A 24,241-nucleotide genomic window follows, 5' to 3' on the forward strand; every position below is an offset into this window, starting at 1 on the left:
AATTTGTGCTGTTTTGTATTCCTGGATGTGCAACCTACCCACTTAAAAGTGGTCAACCTACCAGGGATCACAGCCATTTGTTATTATCTTTAATTTTTTTCTTGAGAATTTCATATATGCATATACTGTGTTTATATCATTTACATCCTTCCTCCCATCCAGTTTCTCACAGTGAGTTGCTTCCAGATTCATTGCCTCTTCTTCTAAAATTATTAGTTACATACTTGTAAATACTCTACTAAGTCCATTTACCATTGCTCATATGTCCACCTGTTTAGGGCCAACCACTAGAACTAGAGAACCTATCATCAGGGGATTCCTCCCTGGAGAAAACCAGTTCTGCCTCTGTCATAGCTGTTGACTGTTGTACTTCTTCATCTAGGGGTGGGGCCTCATGAAGCTTCCTTCATCCTTGTTGTCATATCTACTTGTGGGATTATCTTGAAGGGCCTGTTGAGGCAACCGTGTGGTTGAGATTTAATGGGTGGAGCTTCCCTGGCATGTATAGAAGACACTGTCTCGCATCGGGCACACTGGTACTCTGGATCTTAAAATCTTTCCACCCCTCCTTCCACTGTGTTCATAAAGTCACAGTGAACTGTAGGAGTTTTGGCATAGATACAGTAATTGGGAATGGCTTACCCCACAGTCTCTGATTCTCTGCATATTGACCAGTTAATGGATTTCTATAGTAGTCCCTATCTGCTGCCAAAGAAGCTTGTGATGAGGTGTAGGAGTTCCATTTATCTTTGGGTATAAGAATAAGTCTTTAAAATATAGTTTAAAGTTATATTGATTTAGGACAGTGGTAGAAGCCGATTGTCTACTGGAGTCTGTTGACCTCCCCAGCCATGCATAGGCCATAGTTTGGCAGCACCAGGTGAAGGCACCATCAAACTGAGTAGGCCCAAATTCAAATTAGATAGGTGTTTGTTATTCTAAGATGCCAATGCAATGATTGCACCATTGGAAATATTTTGCTGGGCTAGTCATTGTGGTTCTTGAAGTGAAATAAACAGTGTGTGTCTACTGACGCTCTAGGAAATGAAACTACAGATACAGACCTTCACAGGTGATAGGACCCTGAACAAAAATAATGAATCCAAGAAATAAAACATAGTTTGAGTACAAAAATGTATTTTTCCTGTAATGTCAAGTTTGAAATGACTACAAAATACCCAGCCAAAGATGGCTAGTGGGAAGTTGACCACACTGACCAGAAACTCAAAAAAGGGATTAAAGAAATGGCTTTAGACACAAAAGGGTTTGGATGGGAATAAAAGCATTGGATGAAACCTTAAACATGACTATGCACTAGAGAGAGAAAGAGAGAGAGAGAGAGAGAGAAATTGAGAGAGGGAGGAAGCTAATGATGAACCCTGGGAATTAACTAAATTTTAAGAAATGAGAAGACCATGATAGCAGGTGCTGGGCATGGTGACTACTGTCTGTACTTCAAGCACTGGGAATGCAGAAGTAGGAGGACTGAGAGTTCAGAAACCATCTAAGTTACAAGATGACGCTCCATCTCAATATTTTTAAAGCATTCAGTAATAACTGAGTGTGAAAATCATGGAAGGAGAATTTTGAAAAGGAATAATTAATAATACCAGTTGCTATAATGGTTTGGGTAGACGAAGGTACCAACTTGGCAGTAAGGAGTGATTGGCGGTCTTAGCTAGAGCTTCTTCAAGAAAGAGAAAGCAAAATATAGAACATGATAGCACAGGAGAGGAAGTGGCACATAAGGAGCTGAGCATAAGATCCAAGATGCTTTCCAAAACATGGATTAAGGTAGTGGGTCTGTATGACCCTAAGCAATGGTAAAAGAAAGATGGTCTCTGCTCTTAAAAGACTAGAATGCCACTGAGTTAAGACACATTATTCTCAAGCTGATGATGTCATAAGCTGTATGGAAAGACAATATTGGACCAAGTGAATGCAAATAGAGTAGCAGATGTCATTAATGCCTGGCAGGAGTCAGAGATCTTCCCTTCATTATCAAAGCAATTACATGGTTGAGCAGTTTTCCCCAGCAGTGTTCTGCCTCCTGAGTGTAGAAGGGAGGACGAAAAACGGTCGGCTTGATCAAGGTCATCGATGGGCTGAGTAAATATGTCATGAAGACAAGGAGAGAAGATGTTGTAGACTGTGGTCTATCTGGTTGGGTCTGAATGAAACATGAATAAAACATGAAAGTCATATATGGGGAATGAGACTGAGAAAAACATGAATCAGAAAGGCCATAAAGGTGTTTTGTTTAGAACCTGGGAATTACTTGGAACTTCAGAATTTAGAATTTGGACACGTTGGTGTAGCTAGGGGAGTAGTGGATGAAATGGGAGCTGAAGGAGGAAGTGAGATTTAGACCTTAGACACAGAAGAGCCATCATGGTACCCTAGACCTCCTGATGATGTTACCCAGCCTTGGGGAGGCAGATGAAGATCAAGACCAGGGAATCCGGTAAGCGACTGTTAGTCAGTGAGTAACCGCAATACTTGTGAGAGGCAGAGAGTCCAGGCAGTTCATAGAGATGGGGAAAGTGGCTGAGGTATGGAAGTTAAAATGAGGCATTATGAGAATTGATTCTGGCAGAGTCTGCTCTGGGACCAGTGAAATGAACTGAAGGACGTGTTTTTTGAAAAGGAAGAAGGGATGCTCAGGTTATCATGAAGGGGTAGGGGTAGAGGAACCTTCTAAACTAAATTTTAAAAAGTGTAAATCAAGAGGTGATGTAGAAGTGAGAAGTAGTGTAAATTAAGAAGCAATGTAATATTCACGTGTGGGGATGCATGTCTATAATCACAATACTTAGGTTAGAGGCAGGAGAATTGGGAGTTCACGGCTACCTTCAGCTACATAGCAAATCTGCAGCCAGACTGCTGTATGATATCCTGTCTCAACAAAAACCAAAAAGAGAAAAAACAACACAAAAGTAAGATGGTATCAATTTAGCATAAGAAATCTATTTGGCTGGACACAGTGGCTCATGCCTGTAATCAGGGAGGCAGAAGCAGGTGTATATCTGTGAGTTTGAGGCCAGCCTTATCTACAAAGCAAGTCCAGGACAGCCAAGGCTACACAGAGAAATGCTGTCTGGAAAAACCAAATATATATAGTTGTTATTGTTTTAATACAGAAATATAAATGTATACTGTTAAGATTTCTGTCATACTCATAACCAAACTTTGGAAAGAGTGTAGGAAATCTTGTGAAAGAAGGGGGAGATAGAAAGACCTGGAGAGGACAGTTGCTGCACAAGGAGAGCAACAGAACCAAGACATCTGGGCCCAGGGGTCTTTTCTGAGACTGATATTCCAGTCAAGGACCATTCATGGAGATAACCTAGAACCCCTGCACAGATGTAGCCCATGGCAGCTCAGTCTCCAAGGAGGTATCCTAATAAGGAGAAACAGGGACTGTCTCTGACATGAACTCAGTGGCTGGCTCTTCGATCACCTCCCCCTGAAGGGGCCCAGCCTTACCAGGCCACAGAGGAAGACAATGTAGACAGTCCTGATGAGACCTGATAATCTAGGGTCAAATAGAAAGGGAGGAGGACCTCCCCTATCATTGGCCTGGGGAAGGGACATAGGAGGAGAAAAGGGAGGGAGGGGGCTACATTTGGGATACAGAGTGAACAAATTATAATCAATTAAAAAATTAATTAAAAATAAAAATAAAAAAAGATTTCTGTCATATAAATTAATATTGGAGCACCAGAATATGTGTTTTATTTGAGAATAAGGATTTATACCTTAGCTGGATTGCTATTATTTTACAAGCTTTATTTAATGTATCAGTGTTAATATTTGTATGTTTATGGTTTTCTTTTTTAACAGATTCTTGATCAGATACCAACTCCATGGATTCAGGACAGGATTGTCCCATGGCCTGCTCTGAGCAGTATACAGTCTGATAGAAGATTCCATTGGCAAACCGTCTCTCGCCTTACGGAACAAGCAAAGAAGATGGATCTACTGGATAGCCATCTGCCTGTGTGCTTACCACCTTCTGTGCCCTTTTTAATTCTAGTATCCATTCTAGCAACTGCTAAGAGTGTGGCCAACAGCACTTTAAATGGCACTGACGTGGTCTTGGGCTCCGTGCCCGTCATCATTGCCAGAACTGACCATATCATAGTCAAGGAGGGGAACAGTGCCGTGATTAATTGCAGTGTTTATGGCATCCCTGACCTAGAATTTAAGTGGTATAATTCTGTTGGCAAGATGCTGAAAGAAAGCGACGAGGAGAAGGAGAGAGGAGGAGGTAGGCATCAAAGTTCTATTCTAAGTTATAAATGGGGATTTAACAGCCCATACCTTTAATGTTCATTGTCCTCGTACAGGTCACTTAAAGATTCTTCTGTGTCTTTTTGTGCACAGGCATAAGGGAGAATGTATACTTTTAAGGACCTAAAGGTGTAATTAATTCATTTTTTCACACATTGACTTGGAAGACAAAGAGCTAAGAATGAAGTTTTTAGAAAGATCTCTTAGAATTGTTATGCTATAACACACTCAAGACATTATAGAGCTTAGAGAAAGATGTTCTGTAAGTATATGTCTCTTTATAAGACTGTGTTTCCTGTCCTGGGAACAGTTCAAATGAGCAATGGAGCAGTTGTGTATCGTTGCATGTCCGTTTCACTTACCCACTACAGATTTAAGGACCAACTTTTTTTTTTTTTTAAATCACAGGTTATTTACTTTGTATCCCAGCTGTGATGAGCCCCCTCCCTCATTCCCTCCCAATCCCACCCTCCCTCCCTCATCTCCAACTTCTTAAAGAATTGTTTGTGTGAGCTCTCAGCCACCTGCTGAGTCCATCTCATGCTCCTGGAGACCTGCCTGAGGTCAGCTGAAAGGAGGAGCCTGGGAACCTGGGGACAACACATGAGACACTTGACTTTTAATGAATGAGTTTCTGACCCAAAATTGTGAATCCTCTCCACAAACCCTGAGCTTCCTTCACCAGATGCTGCTTCCAGAGAAAGGCTTTGCAGCAGATTATTCTTGTTTAAGATGTGAGAAGTGATCTGTGAAAATCCTAGCACGAGGTGATTGACGTGAAGGAGTTAATCTGCTTGGTTTGGCTTTTGACTGTGATGAAGTAGGGCACTGGCAGTGGGGGAATACAAAGACTTGTTCAGAAGCAGCCTCTCTTCCCCTCCTTCCTCTGCTTTGCCCTCCCCACTCCTTAACCCTCTAACCAATGAATAATCCCCCAAAGAGTTTCTCCTCCAGAAAAAAAAAACTACATATTTAATCTCTTCCCCTTGTATTATCTTAATTGCTCTGCAAATGGGGAAAGCCGAAGGCTTTGCATCTCCTCAGGAGGTTCTTGCAATTGCACTCTTCTGTTTCACGTTTATGTTCCCAGTGGAGAAGGCTGCTAGAAGTCTGCCTGGGATGTGCCCCTGGCTGTCATGCTACTGCTGACATTGTTTTGCTTAGCCACCCGCAACTGTAAGATAGTATAGCCACTTCCCTTCAATCAATATATTATATTATTATAAAGCATATGTATGCTTAACCTAGCCAAGGAACAGCCATTCTCCACCAACTCCAATTGTGCTGTCATTGGAATTCTAAGGTAGCAGGGACTTGACAGGCATTACAGTCATCTACTTTACTAAAATCTGCCCAAAGTCCTGCTGTCAATCAAATGGTTATGGCTAGAACCTTCACTACTGACAGTGGAAAGATAAGAAACACCACCTCTCCTTCCACAACCATAAGTCAAAAGGATGATGTCACACTAGTGAAGGGAGGACAGTAGCCATGGTAACACACATGCAGGCCTCAGAAACCTTAGCAGGTCTTTTATACAGGGCTGGGCCACTCATGATGTGATGAAACTGAGAGGATCAGGAACACCAAACCAGAATCTGCCTTTCACAGGAACCCTGAAGTAAAGGTTCCTTCTGGCTATTTACAGAGGAGTTTGTCCACTGAACTGCCGAGGCCTAGAGAGGAAGAAACTCACGGTAATGATGTAAGCTAGAGACTGAATTTCAGTCACATCACTTTGAATGCTGTTCCACAGTTATACCTTGCTGCTTCACAGAAATACACAATGTCTTCATTGGAAAGGTCCATGGAACCGTGGAGTCAGTCTCAGCAAGTAGACACCTTGGCTTGTCTTCTTCATCACTATGCAAAGGTGATTGAGCTATACTAGATCGTAGATATATTTGTTTTAATGGTATTTTGTTTGTGGAATCACAGGCAGCCTGTTTGAATACCCTGTCTGTAGACTCTAAGCTACCCAGCAGCTTGAGAATTGCAGCACCAGAATTCAGCTCTCACATTTTCCTTATAGGCTTGCTGATGAATCAGTTAACTGTCTTAACTCTCATAAAGGAAGATGCATTTTCAATTAAAAAAAAAAAAAAAGACCTCATGATAGCAGTACTAGATGTCCCAGCACAGATTTTATAATTACAATACGTAATAATAGTAATTTCAGAGCATAGGCCACATGGGGAAATGTGGCAGCACGCAGCACACCTATGAAGCAGGCAGCATGTGGGAAGTGGCAGAAAGGAGAGAGTTCTTCGGGAGGCATCAGCACTACCATGGTGCTGGTGCAGCCTGGCAGAGCCCCTACTCTTTCATTTCTCACTGCTGATAGAGTAAATGTCCATTTTATAACATAGACGTAGATTTCTATTTTCAAGCCAGATGAATCAAATTCAGATAATCTTCATTAACAACTATCGTGCAGTGCTCTTAACTTTAGTCAGGTAACCCAGAAACAGAAAGACCCTCCTGGTATGTACTCACTTATAAGCGGATATTAGCTGTAAAATACAGGATAAACATACTAAAATCCACAGACCTAAAGAAGCTAAACAAGAAGGACGCTAGGGAGGATGCTTAAATCTCATTCAGAATGGCAAACAGGATAGACACCAGAAGCGGTGGAAGGGAGGAAACTGGGTGGGAGCCTACTGGTAGAGCTCCTCTGAAAGGCTCCACCCAACGGGATTGAAGCAGGTGCTGAGACTCACAGCCAAACTTTGGGCAGAACACAGGGAGTCTTATGGAAGAAGAGTGGAGATAGAAGGACACAGAGGAGATCGGAGCCCCACAAGAAGACCAAAAGAGCTAAAAAATCTGAGCCCATATGATCCCGCAGAGACTGATGCACCAACCAAGGACCATGCATGGAGACCTAGACCTCCTGTTCAGATGTAGCTGATTGGCAGCTCAGTCTCCATGTGGGTGCCCGAGTAAGGGGAGCAGGGGCTGCCTCTGTCATGAACTCAGTTGTCTTTTCTTTGACTACTTGCCCTTGGCAATGCAGCCTTGCCAGGCCACAGAGGAAGAGGATCCAGGCAGTCCTGATGAGACTTGATAAGCTATGGGCAGATGGCAAAGGAAGAGAACTCCCCATTTCAGTGGACTAGGGGAAGGGGCTGGAGGTAAGAGGGAGAGAGAGGGTAGGACTTGGAGGAGTTGAGGAAGTGGTCTTCAATCAGCATATATAGTTACTAAATTGTAAATATAAATATATATATATATATAATTAACAACAACAACAAAACAACTATCACACATAATCCTGTGCACCAGGTCACCAGGTTATATGTCAAACTTTTAGTCCTTAGAGTAAGTCTGTAAGTGAGGTGTTATCAATGCAGGTGGGAAGTCGGGAAAGGGGGTGGCTTGCTGAAAGACGTTATTCAACCAGAGCAAAGCCATTTGGTGTCGTTTTCACCTCTGTCCAGCCAGATTCTGTTTAACCTTAGAGTCTCAACCAGTGAGAAATAGTGCTGAGCATCTAACAGCTAGAATGAATATGGGAAGACTTCCTATAGGGAAAAAAAAACCTCTTAACCACTGTCATCTTAGTCAAAGTTAGGATTTTTGTGGAAAGGTGTGTGTGTGTGTGTGTGTGTGTGTGTGTGTGTAATGGACAAAAATCAGTGTTCAAAATCAGTGTGTTCAAAATCAGTGGTCAGTTTGCTCATAGGAGCTGATTGCCACTGACTTTGTAGTTTTTTCAGGGAAAGAAACAATTTCGTACCTTGTTTGTGCCAAAATAGTGAGCTAGCTACCGTGCATGGTAGCCCCCCCTGTGCTGGAAAGAATGGAGCCATCTCCTGTCCTGACAGTAGCAGCAGCTGGTGTGTTTCGCTTTCCTGGTTCTCCTCAGTTTGTTTCCACGGGATCAGGAAAGCATAACGTGTGATCTCTATCTGGAAGGTTGCAGTTGGGAAGTTCACTAAAAGAGTGCTTTGGATGGTCCACCAACCGTGTTGCAAAACTCAGTCAGAATTTAAACATGCATGAGCACAAACAGCCAGAAATGTTCTCTTTTCCTTTTGCTGGAGGTGAGTAGAAATGTGTACGTGGCTGGGAAGCACTAAGAAAAGTCCTTACTATTTCAGACACGCCAATTCTCTAATGTGTTTCACTGTGCTTTCTTACTGAGATGTTAAACCATTTAAATTCACGTTAGCACCGCTATCAGAGGTATGTGTGATAAAAGTAAAAAAGCATTTCAAGAAAGTTGAGTGCACGACCCTGGAAATATGCCTGGCTATTAGAGATGGCAAATTCTTCCTTTGCACTTTGCACCCTGTGTCCTACAGTCTACTTTCTGTGTGGATTTGTTTTGTATACTACTCTGTCACCAAAAACAAATTGGAATTTTCTTGAATAAACAGCCCAGGAGAAAACTGCCCAGAACTGCCTTTACATTGCTCCACTGTTTCACAGAATCTTTTACTAGACTGGAAATGCCTTTCAACCAGTTATGCAAGATGCAAGTCACTCAGGTTTCAAAAGGGTCATTTCTCTCCCCTCTGCTTTATCAAATACACACACACAACCATACGCTCACACATATACATGCTCATCCACAAGCACACACTCACACATATACACACTCAAGCACATACATGTATACACATACACTCATGAATATATATACACATGCACACACACACACACAAACCTAAAATATATATATATATATATTATGTACACTGTGCATAACATATAGGGGATCAGTTCTCACAGCAATAAACATAAATCACCCTATACCTTCAGTATAAAGTAGGAAGTCAATGTATAAAAATCTACACAAATTCCTCATTTAGTACATTGAATAAAAATATTCACCCACAGGCACTGAACCAAGTTTATGCAATTGCAGTGGTGAGCTGTTCTAAGCCCTGGTTTCCCCTCTAAACCAGAGAGAATCATTTCTTTGCTCCCAAGATGACTTGCAGGTCTTGAATAAACACTTGTCTGTTAAGTGCTGGCCGTAGTACCTAGAACTTGCCAAGCTCACAGGAAATGACAGCTGCTACTATTGTTAGTGCTTTGCTCTGCCCTCGCAATAATATCGTTAAAGTGTTAAAATCCCCATTTCCTAATATAGAGTCTCTCCTATTACAAATAATTTTTTGGATAATTTTTCATTCTTTGTCTCAGTTTTTCAACCTCAGTTTTTGGGAGCTGGAAAGTTGGCTCCTCAGTTAAGAGTGCTGGCTGGTCTTACAGGAGACTAGATTCCATTCCCAGCACCCACATAAGGGCTTACAACCATCCAAACTCCATTTCCAGAGGATCTTCTGCCCTCTGCTGGCCTCTGCATGTACCAAGCATTCATGGAGTACACATAAATGTATACATACTTACATACATGCAGGCAAAACACTCATACCCACAAACCAAAATAAATAAACCTTTTAAAATTTTCTTTGGGGGCTGGTAACACAGCTCAGTAGGCAAAAGAATTTGCCCTACAAGCCTGGCAACTTGAGTTTGAGCCTTGGGCACCCACAGTGGGTGAAAAACAAATCCAGATGCCCTCTTTGACCTCTGTATGTGCATTGTGACACACACTAGTAATAATCATACAAATTTTTTTATAAGTGCAAAAACAAATTATCCTCTTAAATGCTCTTTGAAATTTCAAAATAAGCTCTGTTCTTTTGCACAAAGTACTTTTTGATAACTGATATCCTTCTTCTCCTGGAGGCAAAAATATATAGAAATTACAAAGCATATTACAAAACATTCCATTTTGACTTTGTTGTGTGGATGTTCAGCTGGAACCACCAAGAGTCCATGTGGCTGGTTCCAAGACAGGTTTCCTTCTCGTAACCGAGGATCTCCAGGGACACTCCCCTGTCCACATCTGATGAACAAGGGCCAAGCTTGAGCAGAATAGGTCCCACAGCAACACTGAATTCATCACTCAGCACCACATGCAGCCGCGGCACACATCCCAATGAGAAGCCGTGGCCTGACCCAAAGAGACACCCCCCAATTCGCTAAAGAAACCTGCTGAGTTCAAGATTGGTCCATATTAAAGAGCAACCTTATAGCCACCCTTTGGAGTATTTCTTTAGTGAGTTGTGCTTAATTTGGGATGTAAGCCCAGACAGCTCCAGTCTTGGCCATGAAAAGACCCTTTCAGATCTATCACACATAAGAGTGACAACTCACTTTCTCCAGATGGAAGCCACTTTTGTGAAGCTAGGGTATTGTGCTCCTGTTTTGGAAGACTAAGTGTACCCACTCTCATAAAAGCCTGTAGCTAGCATGCATAGAACAACAGGCTTGACATTTTTTTAAAATTGAAATTATCATATCAGATTAGCAAGAGGATCAGTTTTTCTTTTCTTTGCCAGGATATAAGGATTTTCAGGTATTAATTCCTCTAAGCAGAACAGAGCTTCAGATTTGAACAGCAAATCCTTCCAACCCAACCTTCCTGCACTGAAAGCTGAGCTATTATCCCAAGCCACCTTTGCCCCAAATGACATAGGAAATGGCTTGTAGATCTGCCCCAGCATTCTGTCTGAAGAGGACTCTCAGGAGGGTTGAGGAGTAGGGATAAGAGCACCAGAGTGCTGGCAGCTTGTGGTATTTGTAACCCGAGTCCTCAGTGCCTTCAAGGGGCTGACATCTGTCCTAGAAATCTTGGAACAGGTGCAGCCATGTGGCACTGAATTTATTTGTAATTATATTTTAGAGAGAGGCATGGGATCCTTTTGCCTTAGCAGCCTGGATTTGGCACGGCTGAAAATAGGCCCAAACACACACATTCTGCATGTCAATGGAATGTACTCATTCAAGAGACTGGTTGTTTATATTTGGATAAATGTTCATTGGAATGCTCTCCACCTAATCATTTATATGTATATTAGTTTTAAAAAATACTAATTTTGTCAGAACCTCTGCTCTTTGGCAAGGCTGTGAAGCTTAAGAGCCCAAGTACCCAAAGGAGATTGGGAACAGGTTTAATCTATTTACCCTCCCCTGGAGATAGAGGGGAGTCACCTATAGGCTGCTTTACGTATACATTCAAGGTAATACTGCTAAGGAGAAAACCCTTTCCTTCAAATAAATAATCGGTGGACATTCTGAGAGCATAATGATTCTCTAAGGTTCCACCTCGGAAAAGCAGGGAAGATGCAGGACTGGTTTTGGAGAGGCAAGTTGTGACTGCGTACTGGGTCCTTGTAGGTTATGGCCCTCACTTTCCTTGTGGCACTTCAGCTCCTAAACTCCTTAACGGGGTTCACAATCGTGCAGCGGTGACTTGATCACAAGTCGTTGCAAAAGTGCTGGAAGGTTGTGGTGGTGCTGAGTCATGATAGTGCCTGCATTGGAGGATTTCCTTGTTGCTTACAAGCTAACTCCAAAGACATAGTCCTGACAACCTCATTGCCAGAAAGTCTGCTGTCCTATCACAATGACATTGTGATGTATCTCATGCGCAAGCACGGCACATGACCCCAGGCTCATCACTTACCTGCTTTGGAACCAAGTTGCAGCTTCTTCTAGATACAGACAGCAGGGAAGGAAAGTTCTGGAGCCAGGGACAGGACAGGAATTCCAGGGGGAAATAGAATCTAAGCAAAAGACACATTGGTTCGCTAATGTTTGCCCGTCAGTCGAGGGGTTTGCTTACTGTGGTAAATTTCTAGAGGTCTAGAGGAAGGTCACAGATACTCTGGTCATGCTTCTGAAAGTTTATCCAGCCAGTTTAACCCACCTGCATGATGGGCAGTGTCCTTCCCCTCATTATGAGTGATGCAGTTTATAGTCATTGCCCTCCTCTTTATTTTGGCAATATGAAAAGTGAAAGTTAATGTTTTAAAATGGGAATTTGATCCTTATGCATATAATTATGGTTTCTTTAATAAATCCTGGCTGGAAAACTCGGATACTATTTCTGGTCCTTGTTTCTTATGCTCATGTACTTTCCCTATTCTTTTTTTGGATTTTCTCTTAATTGATAATGGTTTGTTGTTATTGTTGTTGTTGTTTACTTGTTGTGATGTTGTTTTACATTTTATAGTTGTTAAGCATTTGTCTGTCACATATTCTAGAATTTTCTCCCAATCTCTAACTTCCTTCCATTTCTTCATTGACAAATTTTGCTTTAAAGCTTCTGAAATTCATGCCTAGAAAAGGCCTCGCCCCCTAGGTTCACCAAAGTTTTATGTCCTCTATTAATTTCATAGTTTTAATTTTATAAGAGTGTTTGATAGGAGTTTTATTTATTACATAAAACAGAGATTTACGTGTCATTTCAATGTCTGTTCGGTTATTCCAAAAGTCTTCCTCTTATTTGAAATCCCTTCTTACTAATTCTTAAAACTCCTACTAGTTACTTTTAATCTGGAATTTCAGATTTTCTTGTGTGTCTGGAAAAGCTGATTAAAATAAAGCACAAACGTTGAAGGGGCGCCAGTGTCCCTGTTCTGCTGGGTGCTGTGCACCCTGCCCCCTGGCCCTGCATTCCTTTCAAGCCTGCTTGGTTTTATGCATGCTTTGTCAGCTCAGCACCTCACACTGTGTTCTCTCTCTCTCTTGCTTCCTCCACCATCCCCCACTGGCCCTAAAAGTCTCTTCTCTGTTCCCTGGCCCCTCTGCCCATCTTCACCCCCTGCTGCCCTCCCTCTTCCACGTGCCCTTGCACTTGCACATGGCACACAGTACTAGAGTTGTTTGTTGGAGTCCTTTCCCCTTGGGGACTGGATGATTTTTGTAGCCAGGAATCATGTCTTACTCATCTTAGTATTGTCATCATCTAGTGCAGAGCCAGCTCGCAGACAATTTACTCAGTGATTTCTGTTGACTGAAGGAGGGAGGGAGGGAGGGAGGGAGGGAGGGAGAGAGGGAGGGAGGGAGGGAGGGAGGGAGGGAGGGAGGGAGGGAGGGAGGGAGGGAGGGAGGGAGGGAGGGAGGGAGGGAGGGAGGGAGGGGGGAAAAAAAGCTTGCCGCCCTTCTGAAAACGTCAGCCTTGCTGTGAAGCCCAGCACATGCCCGGCAGCACACCTCAACCCCCACATCTGGTAGCTCTTCTTTTTGCAAAGGAGAGGTTGTCACAACGTATCCACTCAGGTGTGAGACATGTTCTGCCTGGATTTCCTGGAGAGAGACAGTGACATATTGCTCAGTGACCACAAATCTACAGTAACGAATGTGTCTTTGTCTTAGCCTGAAGCCTCAGAGATGTTGCACTCCAAGGTAGCACTGGGAAGAAAGAGGATGGAGGGAAAGAGTTTGGAATTTGAGGGTAAGCTACAACCTAAGCAAGACACAGAAAGTGGGTAGAACAAACTCAAATAAGTGCTGGGAAAATGCTGGGTGTTCAGTCTTTTGCTTTCTTTTCACAAGGTAAGTAATCGTCAACAGCTTCCCCCATGTTACCGCCCAAAGCATTGCTTATGGGGCTGCCTTGACTTCAGCTGCTGACACTTCAGGTTTTTATTTGCACTCAAGTGGCACAGCCTCATGAAAATTCAGCGCATAGCTCTGACATTCCTACCAGCTCCAGTTCCTACCGCCCAGCAGCGGCCTGGTGTATGCCTGCTTCATATTCATGGCACTGAAGATTTCCCCGTGACAGTCACTGTGGGTGTTCTTATGTCTTTCACGTTCTGGCAACCAAAGTTGGGGCCCTTCCAGAATAGGTCTCCCACAGGGTATTCTCGCAGATGGAGGTGGATGGAACACTATGGCACAGAGAACCATGTACCCCGTGATTCCAGCGGGGGAGCTACCGTGCGGAGATGTTTCTTGAGCCTGGTCCAACCTGATGGAGGAAAACCACAAAGCAAAATTCATGGTATCTTCCTGGTTTTCACGACTCTGTCTGTTAGTAGACCGTGTACAGATCCATTCTTTACTGCTGATCAGAGGGGAAGCCGAGGTTAAGTAGAATTTGGAAGCTTAAAGTCTAGAAAAAAGAGAACTTGCCAGCAAAGTGATAGAAACAGATAGAGATGTACCTAGCCTTTTCAATCAGAGGATCAGAACCCTAGTGTGTCTGACGTAAGCATTGGAAGAAGTGTGTGTGTGTGTGTGTGTGTGTGTGTGTGTGTAGGCTTCCAGTATTTTGACTTGCTTTGTGGTCTGGTGACAGAATGTAAATCTAGATCACGTGTCCATTTTACCATTTGACACATGGGCAGAACCCTAAGTGGCATTGATGTTACCTGAATCCATTAAACAAACATGCTGTTGGTTTCAAGAACTGAATCAATGTGTTAGTGTCCTCCCACGCTGGAAGGGAAAATGCTGTTATTTAGCTAAGGTAATGGTAAAAATTCAAACTGCTTGGGGATCATATCTATTTATTTTATTATTCCTTACAGTTAAGTCACAATACTGACTTGAGATTTTAAAAGCAACTGAGTCTGGAGAGATGGCTCAGTAGTTAAGGGCACATGCTGCTTTTTGCAGAGAAACCAGGTGCACTTCCTAGCATTCATATGATGGCTCACAACTATGTGTAACTCCAGTTCCCTTTTCTGGCTTCCTTGGGCTCCAAGAAAGAATGTCATGCAGGTTCATATGCCTATACATAAATTAAAAAAAAAAAAACTTTAAAAAAAGAATAAATGAGATTTGTAAGGGTTGGATAAAGTAGTTAAGAGATGTTAGTTTAAGGAATAGTAGTTCTGAGCTTCGCACCATAATATATCTGTCAGTAATCACTTATCTGCTGAAAGACCGGTTTCCCCAGAGTGAACTGCAGGTATCAACAAATCTGGTGGTGAATCTAGCCTCTCAAAACATGTCCCTTGGCTTAGAATACACCAGGTCTTCTGACACCTTGTACAGCAGTCCTTCGACACCCTGGCTGTTTGGGAGTTCTGGAAGTTAGCAGTGTTGGGGCTTGAACCTGTGAATGCCATTAGAAGTTGTTGAGCCAGTCTCAGCCTCATTAGACTTTTCATGGCAAGTAGAAGTCACTGCCCTGAGGGGAAGAAGCAGTTCAGATGCATGCCAATAAGGGGCACTTAAAACTGTGTTAAATTATCCCACCTCCTCTGGATGCTTCAGAGGAGAAGCGGCCTTTTATGAAGAACTATCTGCCCATTCCTCAAAACTCCCAAAAATCTTAGCTTGGAGCTTACTTGCTCTGTAGGAGCCAATATGAGGTGGGTATTAGTATTTAATTTTTGACCCTGATCCAATACCTGGAAACCAAAGCTAATATCTTACTTGACGGGAATCTTGAGAGCTGCAGGGCACAGGCTCAGAATTTATCCCATCCACTGGATTTAGACCTGCATTCCCAGGCTATCATGAGGCCGTATTTATCAGAGTGCCTTCTCCCTCTTACCAGGCTTATCATCACCCTGATGGGGTTTCACTGGTTTCTTTTTCAAGGCTAAAGCTAATTGATATTAATTCATGTTTGACCTCTGAATCATCGTTATCAACTTATAACTCCAAACAGTATAGATAATCTACTGTGAAGTCTCAAAATTAATGACATAAATTATGTTTAATTAGCTGAAGTCATAGGATAAAAACACAGATATAGGTTGCCCAAGCAAACAATTACAATTTAATTGATTTTCCCCAGGTTTTATGTTGAACCTAAAATGTATTCCATTCTAAGAGGCCTTAGACTCCCCGAAGAACTGTGTTCAGTGCAGTTCTGCTCACAGGCAAGCTAGAAATGCAGATGGTACCTTAAGGAACTCTTTCTTTAAGATGCTGCCTTTTTCCAGATTATCTTAATTTGTAACACAATTTTGGAATTCTACGCTACAGTTAACAATGTAACTTTGCCTGCTAAGGAAGTCCCACTCCTTTGGGGACATCACCTCTGGTAGGCTGCCCAAATTCCAGTGAATGTCCCCACACCCACAAGTACACAAACAGCACTAATTGGACTGAGAGGATAATTACTTTTAACAAAGAGGGCATGAAGCTGAGAGGGAGGGATGTGGGGAGGTAGGGTGCTAGAGACTTGGGGTACAAGCCACTGATAGAGCAATCTGTCTAGTGTGTGTGAGGCCCCGGATTTGAACTGTCACCACAAACAGAAAAACGGGGGGAGGATACAGCCTTTTAAGTCCAAATCCATGCTTTTGTTATATATACTACTTTTAAATATGTAACCTTAGTAAAGTTGCTCATCTGTGCCTCAATTTTCCCGCCCATAACATAGGGCCAATATTAGTGCTTCTTTACAATGTCCCAGAGGAGATGGATTGGAGGGTGTCACAAGTAGCCAGCAAGTACATCTGTTACATGTTCAAGGCTATCGTCAGTCCCTGTGGATGTTTTGAGATGTGCATAAGATGGTGTTACAATGGAAATCATATACCCTCGGTTCAATTCTCTTCCCTCCTTTCCGATAGGAAAATGGCAAATGCTGGATGGTGGCCTCCTGAACATCACCAAGGTGTCTTTCGCAGACAGAGGCAAATACACGTGCATGGCGTCTAATGTCTATGGTACTGTAAACAACACAGTGACCCTGCGAGTCATTTTTACCTCTGGAGACATGGGTGTGTACTACATGGTCGTGTGCCTCGTGGCCTTCACCATCGTCATGATCCTCAACATTACCCGCCTGTGTATGATGAGCAGTCACCTGAAGAAGACTGAGAAAGCCATCAATGAATTCTTTAGGACAGAGGGTGCGGAGAAGCTGCAGAAGGCGTTTGAGATTGCTAAGCGCATCCCCATCATTACCTCAGCCAAAACTCTAGAGCTCGCCAAAGTAACTCAGTTCAAAACCATGGAATTTGCCCGGTACATAGAAGAGCTTGCCAGGAGCGTGCCCCTGCCTCCCCTCATCATGAACTGCAGGACTATCATGGAGGAGATCATGGAAGTGGTTGGGCTAGAGGAGCAGGGGCAGAATTTTGTGAGGCATACCCCAGAAGGCCAAGAAGCCACAGATAGGGATGAAGTATACACAATCCCCAACTCTCTGAAGCGAAGCGAATCCCCCACCACCGACTCGGATGCCTCGTCGCTGCATGAACAGCCTCAGCAGATTGCCATCAAGGTTTCAGTTCACCCCCAGTCCAAAAAGGATCACGTGGATGACCAAGAGGGCGAACAGTTTGAGGTCAAAGATGAAGAGGAGACAGAACCATCAGAGGAACACTCCCCAGAGACTGCAGAGCCTTCTACAGACATAACGACCACAGAGCTGACATCAGAAGAGGCCTCGCCGGTAGAGGCACCAGATCAAGGACTGCCACCAGCACACCTAGAAACGACAGAGCCAGCAGTGACATGTGACAAAAACATCTGCATTATCTATGAAAGCCATGTCTAATCTTAACTTCGAAAAGCTATGCATATCAAGAAAATCAGGGGCTGCTCCTTGTAATACAAATGTAGTATGCACTTGCCGCTAAGCCTTACCAGGAGACGCTCATCCCTTAGGTTGGAGTGATGCCCCATGAGGGAAGACACCTGCACAGAGTTCGTTTGACTAGAATCACCCCAGAAGGAAAGGATGTGAGAAGTGCTGGGGTATGGAACTGATAAGATGGGGCAGAGGTCTGTACCATGTGATCTCATCTGTATAGAGGCCACTCTCTGCCAAATCCCTTCGTTGGTGGTGCCCTTTTGGCCAGGAGTACGCTATTATTGTAAGATGTTCTGAGTTCAGGAGGCCTGTCTAATGCATACTGCATTGCTTTTCCTCTGAAAATTATAGGTCTGCTGCAGTAGCAAATGCTCATACATGGGTTCATTGCACTTTCTTCTCAGTTTAAATTATCTTCACGGTTCTTTTATAATGGAGTAGTTGTTATTATATTAATATTAATTGCTCTTTCTGCTGGAGTCTTCTGTGTCACCTTTGTCCTTATTTTTCCTTAGTATGTTTACCTCAGAGTCTTGGGTGTCAGCCACTGACATGACTGACATCTGCAAGTCATTTGTAATACTCTGAAGTAGTTCTTGTTCTTGTTCTTTAATTTTTTCTTTAGAAAAATAAGAACTTCACATCTATCTCATATACTTTTTGTTTTCAATGAAGCTGCTATTGTGAAACTGAGAAAAACTTTGCCCCCAAGTAGCACTTTAACAGTCAAATAAGAACGTTTACCTGCCCAGTTCTGAGAGCATTCAGATAAGCTCTGCTGAGGTGTGGAGCAAGATCGCAAATCCTTACATATCCCCCATAGCACTCATGAAAATGGTTTACCTGCAAGTGTCAGCACCCTCCAACCTGGGAAACGTGCTGCTTCCAAAAATAGGCCTTTGGAGAATTCCTTTAGGTACGGCATGTCAGCTTCCCAGAAGGCCTTGCAGGGCCTATAGGATGTTGTCAGCTCAGCAGCAGAAGTGTGTGGGGCAGGAACTGGCCCACTAGCGGCTCTGTCATGAGCATAAGCAGGTCCCCTTCAGACTGCATACTTGACTTGTTGGTCATGGAAAAGGAGCTAGCAAGCTGAGTGAGGATGATGGCATAGATGATTTTATCCTGGAGTGATTGAATTTTTTTGCCCCGCTAGAATGCATTATGTGTAAGGTAGCTTGACATTAGAGAAGAACGACAAACCAGCCATCCAGGGATTTAATACTTGACCGTGCCAATAACTAGCTGCCAGGCAAGTAACTAGCTGCTTATGGCAAATCTGGGCCTCAGTTTTCCTTTCTGTAAGAGAGGGCAAACCGGACTGAACTCTGAGCACCTTTTTTTTCTCTCCAATAGCATCACATTCAGAGAAAGAACACAGTATTTTTTTAAAATACATCTTTTTCATGATTGTTTTGAGAATTTTTGCTTTCATCTCTGAGTTACCAAGCCATTTTAATGCTATTGCTTGCTCAAATGCAAGGGATCGTGGTGTCTTCAACAATATCTAGAATTTTTTCCCTCTGAAAATGAATTATGAGGCTCACTTCTACAATTTAGATTTAATCTCTGAAAGAAGGGCAAGTGCTGTTATTTTATTTTCAAATACAAACAAGGGAGACCGAAACTTAAAAAAAAAAAAAAAGGTGGGGGGGGGATCAGAGTTAGGCCACATAGTGTGGTGAGTGTGATGAGGGTTAGGGTTTTGATCTTTTTTATTTAAGTGGGACTAGAATATGCACGTAATTATCTAGATGACCCCTGAAGCTCCCTCAGAATTTCACGGAAGTCTTCAACTTCTAATAACCCTTCTAAGTCAATGGGAGCAAAAGTAGGCCCGTGCGGTGAGGTGCGTGTGTGATACGACCTTACAGGAGGGTACCTGTAATTGAGGGTAGTAGAATTGTGCGTAGAGTGATTGGGACAGAGTTATAGACAATCCATGTGGAAAACAATCTGATGAGACTTGGAGTTTGATCGCATTTCCCTTTAAGAGGAATTTATTAGCACCTAATTGAAATGTCTTATGAGTCTCTTAAAAAACAAAACAAAACAAAAACCTGTAGCCTGCAGCCATAAGAAGCCATGACTTCTTTGGTGGTTCTCTGGATGGGGAATTTATACAATCACATTGAAGAAAAGTCTCTTAGAATATGCCAAGTCCATGATTTTCATGAAGATTGACAAATGCTACGTAGACTCTATTATATTCAGCTCTCATTCCATCCGAACCCATGTACGGAATTCCTCATGGAAACTGCAGAGCAAGGTATCCATGCCATATAGATACTGATTTAGAATAATAAGCTAAAGGAGGCAGATTTTCTATGAAACAAGAGCTGATATATATGACCAAAGAATGTATCCAGGCTGATTCTGATTCTTTAGACTGCAGTAAGCTAGAGAGTGAGAGGATGATTTTCGAACCGCTCTCTTTATGGCATCAGATGTTGTTAGTGTAAGAATCTCCCACCTTAAAGGGATCTTTGCTTCATATGGAATTTCTCCATCAGAAATTCTATGCTCTTGCTACCCTCCAGGGAGCCTTCCAAAATGAGAACAGCCTTTTACTAGAATTTATAAAATGTGAAAGACCTTGTAACACTCAGCTGATAGTTTCCCAAAAAAGTAAATCATCCAAGTTCTTAGAATTATAAACGGAGTCCCGCTGAACCCACAGCCACACACTTGTGTGTACAATGGACTCATCTGGGCAGTTTTTAAAGTTCCACACTCAATCCCAACATGCAACACTCAATCCCAATCTTTGGATGGATCTTCTATACTCATTCTTTAAAAAAATAAATAAATAAACAATTTCTGGTTTCTGAGTCATCCTGGTCATGCCTCTAGCAATTTTTTTTCTTGAAATCCTGAAAATGATTCACACACATATGCATATTTAATTTTCTTAGATGATCTATAAACTTGGATGGTATTTATTCTAAATGGGGAAAAAATACCCAAAATTTTATATGGGAAAAATCTATGTAATTTATAATGGTTTGTTTTATATATTTATATTTTCATATCTTTAGGGCACATCTGTTGTTTTCATCTTTTTGTACATCGCAGTTGGCAAAAAGAAATACTAATACTTGACTAAAATCTCTAGGAACCAAATGTGTCATATGTGATACATAATGTATATAAGTTACTGTAGAAATACCTGAATGTTCTCACCCATGCCAAGCATTGTTGTGTCATGTCCTTACCACCAGAATGTCTGGGGTGCTCACAATCACTACTTTTTCACAAGGAAGATTGAAAGGCCTGACATCCCACACAATGGGTTTCAGGATCCCTTCCCCTTCTTTTTCTTGTTTGTTTCTTCTTTAACTAGACACGTCCTTCTGAAGGGCAAATGGGAGGTGATGAGGAAGCAACGTGAACGAATCTAGTTGTGGCTGTGTAATCACATTAACAGACTGAGGACGTGCTTTCTATCCCGTGCTTGGGTTGTCACTCACTGGTGAAGTGGCGTTCCCTCAGCTCTGTCGCACACAAAGTATAGGGTATGAAGAATGAATGTTTGCATGTTTTGAACAGGCACAGTGGACATTTAATGCAGCCACTATTGGTGACTATGGGGACACCAGTCTGGCACTGGAAGAAATGTTTTAGAAAAATGAACCAGTTACATTTTCTTACATGGTTTGAAGTAGTATGTTTATTCCTGTGTTAGAACTTTTAAATAGCAGTTCCTTTGGTTACCTTAATTGGGGATTTCCTTTCAGTGTTTTTATTTGGTAAGAAATGAGGCATCGAAGTCTATTTCAAACCCTATTTCCTCAGCACATTCAACTGCTATCTTTCACGTATCTTCACACATCCTCTCTGCAACCCCCTGAGTAACTCCCTATTTTTATTGTGTCTTCTCAAACACTTGCTTGTAGTCTTTACATATCAGCCAAACTCCATTATATATCCACATATTTTGAAATCTGTTAACTTTAAGCTATTGATTTTACATTTCACCGAGAAAGACTTCAAACCAGTAACAAAGTTGATTTTCTTACTGAAATTTTTATGATTTCTTCAGAGATTAACAGGCTTGGATGAAACAAATCATTTGTGGGTATAAAATAATCAAATAGGACAAATTATTTATTATATTTTCCAAAAGACTAAGTGTTTGACTATTATACAGTAAAATCTCATGTAAGAAAGATGCTCTTTAAATTACTTTCTTTCCTTAGAAATGTTAATGTAAATGGGCTAACACTGAGAAAACTACAATCACTACAGATAGCTAGAATAAAGCTAGAAAGTAAGTCATTCTAAGAACATCATGGAAAAATTAATTTTATTATTTAACCAATTACAAAAGCCTCAAAAGTGTATCTTTCTCACACTACAGAACCATGAAGCGTGAGTGAGTTTCAGAGACTGCGCTCCCGTTCATTTTTGGTTTACTGTGCTTCACTAGTTCTGAACATTCTTTGCTAAACAGGAAATGAGATGGAAAAAGTATCAGGAAGAAATAAGAAATAATTTAAATATATAAACAAATGACTAGGATATAAGTTGATATCACTGTAGTAAGAAGAAAACATGATGTATGATTCATTCTGTGTTCTGATTGTTGCTTTAATAAAGGGTTTACACAGATGTGTGGAGTGTGTGTCATATCCCCTCTGAAGAGCACTTAGTTGTGGTCTGATTCATAGTGAATCCTTGTAAGTGATAGTAATTCTGTGCCCAACTCATATCCCCACTTTAATTTTGCACCTGCACATTTCTTGGAAAAATGGAAAATGAATTAATTTTTATCCTACTTCAAACCCTTTAGCTCTACCCTACAAACTTTATAGAGAAGTTTATCCCCATGACAAAAGTTTTAGCCATAACATCAAGCAGAGAATTTTTCTGGGATTAATTTTTGACCAGGAAACACCCATCTCAAACATCGCATAGGAAGAATGCATCTGTAGTGGAAATTCTTTCAGTCAATTGGACAACACCAAACCCAGGCTGAATCCAAAGACTCGCTGTGTAGGTTTTTCATGATCATTGAGATGGCAAGCAGGGGTGGGGAGTGGGTAAGAAAGGAGACTAAAAAATAAGTGGAAAAGAACTAAAAGGATTCTGCTATGGGTGGACCAACTACTACTGCAGATAGACAGGACAAAAAAGATGAATGTGTTTCCCAAGACATCATGAATATAATGTCCATATGTACTTTTGCTTAAACAACAAAAACGTTTAAGAAATTTGTGTTGGCTTTTAATAAGTGTATTGTCAGCTTCATCATGATAGGAGAGAAATGAAGATGTTTGCCCTGGTGTATTTGAACTGATTTGTATCATAAGGACCCAAAACACTACCAAAAATATTTTTACAGGTTCTGAAGTGTATGGGTCAAGTTCAATGTTTGCGAGTGACTTTCAAAGGAAGCGTATTGTTGTAGAGTTGGAAAGCCAGTGGAAGGTTATCTGATGTAGTCAGTGACAAATAGTTAGTCTCTGCTTGGAATTACAGGAGAGAACACTTTACCCCAGGGAGTAAAGTATTCTGCTGTTTTAGGTGCTGAGTTAAAAATCTTAATGTCTGTCTTAAGTGGTTCTTTGAATAGAAAGAATGTCTTGGTTCTTCCACAATAAAAATGTCTTCTAAACTATCAACACAACCCAAATTTTTTTGTTTCATTGGCTGGTTGATTGGTTATTTGGTTTGGTTTGGGTTTGGTTTGGTTTGGTTTGGTTTGGTTTGGTTTGGTTTGGTTTGGTTTGATTTGGTTTGGTTTTCATGACAGTGTTTTTCTGTATAGTATTGACTGTCCTGGACTTGCTTTTTAGACTGGGCTGGCCTCAGACTCACAGAGATCCACCTGCCTCTGCCTCCACGCTCTAGTGCCTCTAGTGCCACCACGCTCAGCCTCAACACAACCCAAATTTAATGCACATGACACCCGATTATAAACAAAAAACTGTGCACTTCTGACAGTAGTCCATTAGCTGTTCCATGTGGAGAATATGACCGAGAGAATGGCTTCTGTCAAAAAGGACATTATTGGTGCTTCTGATGATGCAGGCTAACCAGAAAGAAGAGGTTTAGTTAGCTCACAAATGTGGCTGCTGAAAAGAGCACCGCAGTCCATGCAGAACCTGCCTGGGTTGTTACCACTAAGCAGGCATAGCAATGGCAAGATTATAGAAGGAAAGATCATATCTCAGAACAGGAAGAGAAGAAGGTCCTTCCCTTCTGCGTAGACACTCCCCAATGACCCAAGTAATCCCACTGCACTCCCATCTCTTTAAAGTTCCACTACCACCTCACTGAGGAGGAAGCCTCTAACAGGAAACGTTGGGAGACACAGCTCCATTCAAACCATAGTGTCAGTGGCAATAAAAACCCATCGAACACAGGAGAGTGGTGGCTCAGGGTGGGAACTTAACCTTCCAGGAAGGTCCAACCAACCACCTGGCTGTGGGACCACCTCTAAGAAAGGGGACTCACTTTAAGTCATGCTAGAGATAGGCAGAGTAATTTTCCTTTAAGGAGACACAGTACTTTTCCTTCCCAGGAATCCCCACACACACACCTTCCATCCCAGTCGCAGGGAAGCCACCATCAGGTTCAACTGGATCTACCTGCCTTTCTGGGCCTGAGTCAGAATGGCACAACTTTTTCTTT

The 24,241-nt window shown here is 42.0% G+C and overlaps 1 protein-coding gene across 3 annotated transcripts in view; it reads left to right on the forward strand.

Annotated features, from left to right (window-relative positions):
* Positions 1-23,225, forward strand: part of Mfap3l (microfibril associated protein 3 like) — a 44,435-nt gene extending 21,210 nt beyond the window's left edge. For 2 of the 3 annotated variants that reach the window (XM_060381817.1, XM_060381816.1), the window contains exons 2-4: positions 3,844-4,270; positions 6,071-6,166; positions 16,641-23,225. In XM_060381817.1, coding sequence (XP_060237800.1) covers positions 3,973-4,270; positions 6,071-6,166; positions 16,641-17,572 — 1,326 coding nt within the window. In that variant the 5' untranslated portion in view covers positions 3,844-3,972 and the 3' untranslated portion in view covers positions 17,573-23,225. The remainder of the gene's footprint in view (positions 1-3,843; positions 4,271-6,070; positions 6,167-16,640) is intronic. The other variant, XM_021657705.2, reaches the window with a different exon arrangement.
* Positions 23,226-24,241: the final 1,016 nt, after the last annotated feature.

Source organism: Meriones unguiculatus, chromosome 4, assembly GCF_030254825.1.
Source record: "Meriones unguiculatus strain TT.TT164.6M chromosome 4, Bangor_MerUng_6.1, whole genome shotgun sequence".
Classification (NCBI taxonomy): Eukaryota; Metazoa; Chordata; class Mammalia; order Rodentia; family Muridae; genus Meriones; species Meriones unguiculatus.